This window comes from Gekko japonicus, unplaced genomic scaffold, assembly GCF_001447785.1.
Source record: "Gekko japonicus isolate JY-2015 unplaced genomic scaffold, Gekko_japonicus_V1.1 scaffold189, whole genome shotgun sequence".
Lineage (NCBI taxonomy): Eukaryota > Metazoa > Chordata > Lepidosauria > Squamata > Gekkonidae > Gekko > Gekko japonicus.
In genome coordinates, this window is record NW_015163608.1 from 1,399,263 (window position 1) to 1,405,348 (window position 6,086).

Here is a 6,086-nt window from a genome sequence, read left to right on the forward strand (position 1 = left end):
CTTTACCTTAGGATCACATGGTCTCGTCCAGGAAGTGGAGACATGCTCTCTGTTGTGTAGTGATAGATGTCTGTGTCATCATCTAAGACCTCTAGGATCTTTGACTGCTGAAGTCTTGGGTCCCACAGATGCTGTTCCATCAGTACACGGTGTAGAACAGCTTTAGGGGTGGCATCAATTTCAACAGAAGCTCTCCATAAACGGAGATAACAGTTATCTTCCACCTTGGAAGACAGATTAACTGTTAGGGACTGACAGAGAATGTTGCTGAGCTGTTTCTCAAGTTCATGGTAGTCTTGTGCAAACAACCCATCTGTGCATTGATTGTGGGGATGGAAAATGTGGCCTGTACACACTAGCCCCACCACCTTGCAATCAGAGTTGTCTGCATGGTGTCAACACCCATGCACACTCCCCCTCCCCATAATCAGCAATGTTTGGCAAACAGCATTGCTGCTCATGAGGAAGGTGCAAAGGTGCAGGCACTTCTTGTGTCCACAAGTCACTGCAGGGCTATTTTTGGGCAGGAACACACAGGAACGGAGTTCCGGCTGGCTTCAGAGTTGGCCGCGCTCACTACAGCCAAAACCTCTGTGTGCATGGCTACAGAGTGAAGGCCTGGAGAGTGACCCACCGGCGACTCCAAGGTGGGCAGGCCAGGGAGGCCCTGGAAGGATCAGGGAGCCATCTAAATGCCTCCCCGTGCCTTCCCCGGCAAGCCAAGGGAAGACAGTTTAAACTACCTTCTCTTCGGGGGGGGGGCTTGCCCAGGTTCCCTGCAGCCAGGGGGCGCCCAGACAAGCCAAGGGAAGGCAGTTTAAACTGCCTCCTCTCCCCTCCGTGGGGTGCCTGGGCAAGCCAAGGGAAGGCATGGGGTGTGGCCTAATATGCTAATGAGCTGCACTGTCATGGGTGTGGTCTAATATCCTAATGAGTTTCTGCTGTTGGTTGTGGCCTATTATGCTAATGAGTTCCTGCTGGGCTTTTTCTACAAAAAAAGCCCTGCAAGTCAGTAAGCACACAGAGCCGGGGACTGTTCTCCCTCTCCATGCAGTGAGTTGACACACTGAGGGGTCATCTGTGCTGGGTTATGGTTACTGAGATCTATGTGCTAGCCATGCAATTACATACAGCTAGAATCCATGCTGCTCCAGTAAGGACTGTAGAAAGCGATTGCTATTTTAGGCTCTACATTGTTCCTTCTCTCATTATGGATGTCATGCCACAACATCCTAAAGGGTGCTTAGCATAAATAACTGTAGAAGTGCCATCCTAACATCATCTTTTAACCAATTCTTGCAAGGAGAAAGGCTGGGTATTTTTCAGATTGGGAAAGATACTACCAGGCAACTGTCATGTCAATTTCATAACATATTCAATTTTTTATTTACTTCAGTTATACCCCACCCTCCTCTCCCATGAGGACCTAAAGAAGCTCATGTTGTTCTTCCCTCCATTTTATCTGCAAAACAACCCTGTGAGGAAGTTTGGGTTGGGAGTATGTGACGGGCCCAAGGTCACCCAACAACCTTCCATGGCAGAATGGGAATTCAAACCTGGTTCCTCCCAGATCCTAGTCCAACACTAATCACTTCCATTTCTAACATCTAATATCAGCATCATTTACCATGCCAAAGTTACCTTTTTATAACCAGAATCTACACCTTCCACAATGGAACAAGCAACCCAGTTCCTGAATTTCTCCTTGGCATCTCGGAGCAAATCCTGCATAGAGTGTTCCAGGGAGATCACTGTGCTGCAAAGGCTTGTTAAGATGGTTTGATTTGTTTCAGTTAAGAAGTTTAGATTATGGAAATCTTCATAACCCTCATCAAAGCAGTAGTCAGGTATCTGTAAAAATTGGAGATTATTCAGACACAAAATGTACTAGATTGCAATAATCTTTACACATGCATGGTCCATATAGGAACCAGTTTCTGGGATGTATGGCTCACACAAAATGGGTATTCCTTTCCCTAGATTTAGCAGCCATTAGCTATTCATCCAGTTTCTCACAAAAAAAGGAAACAAAACGTGAGAACGAAAGTCAGCTCCCCTTGACACTATAAAGAGAAAAATGGCCCCATCTCTCACGCAGTTTGCCCATCTACTTGATAGCAGATAGTGTAGTGTCCGCTTCTCTGTGATCTTGTGGTGCGTTCAATTCTGTGTCTCTCAGCAGACTTTGGGGGGGAAACTTTTTAACATGGGCATGCCTGAAGATTGCTGGTGCTTATTAGGAATTTATATTCTGAAAATATTCTTCAGATTCATCTACCAGGTAGCTCCACTCTCTCAAACCCAATCAGGATAAGAAGACGTGTTAGGCAGGGCTGCATCTTGGCCCCTCATTTATTTATAAATGTTTTTCTTCCGAGCCAGGACAGTAGAGCCTGTTCTCCTCAGCTAATTAGTCAGCCTGTACCTTATTTAGTATACACAGACAATCTCATTTTATTAGTCCATACACTCTTAAGGTTTAGTGAAAATATTGAATGAGTGTTAGGAGTTCTGCTTCAAAGAATACTTAGAAATAAAGTTCAATAAAATAAAGGTACTAATCGCTAAGTCCAAACCTAAAAGAAGGCATTCTTTATCTCTGCAGGAAAACTCAACTGAGATTCTTTATCTCTGCAGGAAAACTCAACTGAGATAGTAAGAAATTCCAAGTACCTCAGGGTTACATTTTCATAAAATCTTGGGATTTGCATATCCATATGTTAATGCAGAAGTTAAACTCCTTTATTTTCTTTTTTAAATTCTTTTATTGCAAAGGAGGGCAATTTGTACTAGCATTTATGATCATTTATAGAGTAATTATACATTTGATTGTTCGATATGCTGCTCCAGTATGGTATACTGGTCATATAGAACATCTTGATGTTCTTCAAGTCAAATTCCTTAGAAAATGGGCATTCAATATACATATATTTTTATTTACTATATTGATGCCTCACAATTCCTCCCAGGAGCTCTAAGCTGTTTACACACAAATTTGTGGCAGTCCTTCACCCAAGAAAATTCCAAAACTGTTAACTTTAGCATTTGAAATAGACCATTCTTTGGGGCATTTACCTTGGGAGCTGAAACAGCCCCAAATAGTGTAAAGATTGCAAAAGCTGTTTTAATGTTGAGGGCTACAGCAGAGGAACTGGAATAAAAAGAACTGAACAATGCATTTCCTAATCATGCATCCCACCACCACAGTGAAATGTACAGAACTATATGCAACAAGCATGGGACCCCCAAAGACTTGCAGGGGACATGTTTTCTCCCTCTCCCACTTTTTATTATTTATCTTTCCCTGGAAGGACTTGAGAGAGGGACATCATCTTCCCCTGTATACACCCTTCCCACACTATCTTCTCTTTTCCTTCTGAAAAGGCCCCATATCCTCACCTTTCCCCGATTCCTTTCCTTCCCACCCACCCACCAACCTATGTTTTATCCGCCACCCATCTTCACCTCAGAGGTTAAGACACTGAGTTGCAGATCAGAAGATCGGTATCTCAGCAGTTCGAGACCCTAGTGCCACATGACAGAGTGAGCCCTCACACTTGGTCTAGGCCCTGGCAAAAGCGCACTCCGAATCGTCAGTCTCCTGACAGACAATGGAGACCGCGTACGTCTTCAGGAGGCCAAACCCCCACCTTTCAAAAACCCAGGTTTGGATCTGGACAACAATCTTCCTGCACTAAGCAGGCGAAGTCCTCTAAGTAGGGCTTTTGACTTCCTTCCCACCGAGTCAGCTCAAACCCGTCTATCTCCTTTTCTTCACACCTGATGTCATATCACCACGGATGAGTGGGTGCTGTCCATCTTGACCCGAGGCTACCATATCCAATTCCACCAGAACCCCATTACTCCTGTCTTCATCTCCACACCCCCTTCCCCACCTCTCCTGGAAGAAGTGTCCGTCCTTCTGCACAAGGGAGCCATTGAGCAGGTACCACCTCATCTGCACGGGAAGGGATTCTATTCCCACTATTTCACAGTTCCAAAGCGAGATGGAGGCATTCGACCAATATTAGATCTAAGGGCGCTGAACTGCTTTGTGACCTACCACTGCTTCCGCATGGTGTCCTTGCAGCAAATTATGCCACTTCAGAAGGACGTCTGGATGGCCACCCTCAACCTCCAAGACGCGTACTTCCACCTCACCATCCACCCCTCTCACCGCCAATACCTACGCTTCACAATTGGTCAATAGCATTACCAATATGCAGCCCTGCCATTTGGCCTTTCAAGCGCCCCAAGAGTCTTCACAAAGACTATGATTGTGGCTGCGGTTTTCCTCCGTCTCAGGGGTATCTCCATCTACCCGTACATCGACGATTGGCTATTGGTAGCATCCTCCAAGGACGCCCTGGTCTCAAACATCAATGAGACACTGGCACTCCTGGAAAACCTGGGCCTACAAGTCAATCGGGAAAAGTCTCAACTTCAACCAGTTCAGAAAATACAGTACATCGGTGGCCTACTAGATTCCAACAATTGCATGGCTCACCTGCCACAAAACAGGGCGGCAGACATCATTCACCTACCCAATCTCATCCATACCCAGCCTTCAGTCACGGCTTTCCAAATATAGAGGCTACTCGGCCTTATGACCGCAACTACGTCGGTCCTGGTCTCTGCCAGATTAAAAATGCGTCGCCTACAACTGTGTTTTATCCGCAAGTACGACCGAACAGAAAACGCACATACCACCATCCTAACCCCTTCCCAACAGATGAGATTCTTTACTTTGGTGGACTGTCCCTTCCAATCTCTTCCAGGGAGCACCCTTCCATCATCCATCACCCCAAATCACCCTAACCACAGACACCTCCCTGTCAGGCTGGGGTGCCCACATGATGGGTCTTTGTGTCACAGGCAAGTGGAACACTCACGAACAAAAATGGCACATAAACTTCCTGGAACTGCTTGCAATACAGTTCGCTGTCACCAGTTTCCTTCCTCTGATCAAGGGGAAATGTGTTACGATCCTCATGGACAACACCACTGCCCTCAGTTATGTCAACAAGCAAGGGGGCATGGTCTCCCTACGACTTTGCAACCTTGCCATCCAGTTATGGGACCTTTGCATTGCCAACGTCTTCCTGGTAGCCACGCACATCCCAGGTCACATGAATGTGCAGGCAGACCATCTGAGTCGAGCAGGACTCAGTCTCCACGAGTGGGAAATGAACCCAACTTACCTCCTCCCACTCTTCCGCAGGTGGGGAGTTCCCCAAGTTGATGTTTTTGCCACCAGAGCCAACAAAAAGTGTCCTCTGTTCTGCAGCTGAGGCAGCAGGGACCCACAGTCGCTAGGGGACGGTCTCCTCTATCCGTAGTCCAGGGAACTTCTCTGCCTCTTCCCTCCACTACCCCTGCTTCTGGGAGTGGTCCGCAAAATCATCAGCAATGGAGTGGACTGCATCTTGATAACCCTGTGGTAGCCGAGGCAGCCGTGGTTCTTGACCATCCTCGATCTGTCAGCAGGGGTCTACCACCAATTTCCTCCAGCACAGGACCTCCTCTTCCTGTCCGACTCCCCTCTCCTGTACCACGACGTGCCACGGATGAAGTTGACAGCCTGGAGAATACCATCAACAGCTTTTCCACCTGCATAGTGAACATTTTGCTAAACGCCAGAAAGCCTACTACGCGAAAGTCGTACCATTACAAATGGCAAAAATTCTGTTCCTCCTTGGGTGAGGATGCCCCTCGAGCCACCTCCGTAGGCTTCGAGAAAGTTTTCCAATTCCTCCTGTCTCTCACTGACTAGGGACTTTCTCACTCCTCATTAAGAGTTTATTTGGCCGCACTTTTGGCCTACCATGTTCAAGTTGAGGGATGCACACTGTTCTCGCATCCGCTTTCAAAACGTTTTTTGAAGGGACTGTTGCACCTTTACCCTCCCATCAAAACTCCTGTCGTTCCCTGGGACCTTCCTCTAGTTCTTCGTCAGCTCATGAGGAAACCTTTTGAGCCGCTTGCAACTTGCGACCTAAAATTCCTGTTGTGGAAGACGGCCTTTTTGGTTGCTGTCACCTCGGCGAGGCGAGTTGGAGAAATACTGGCCTTCAGACATTGTACGC

General features: G+C 46.9%; 1 protein-coding gene across 1 annotated transcript in view; it reads right to left on the reverse strand.

The window, feature by feature from the left end:
• The window catches only part of LOC107107080 (rho GTPase-activating protein 7-like), a 46,205-nt gene that overhangs the window by 2,836 nt on the left and 37,283 nt on the right, over positions 1–6,086 (reverse strand). The window contains exons 11-12 of the mRNA XM_015407310.1: positions 1,642–1,851; positions 7–224 (exon numbers count right to left, since the gene is read on the reverse strand). Coding sequence (XP_015262796.1) covers positions 7–224; positions 1,642–1,851 — 428 coding nt within the window. The remainder of the gene's footprint in view (positions 1–6; positions 225–1,641; positions 1,852–6,086) is intronic.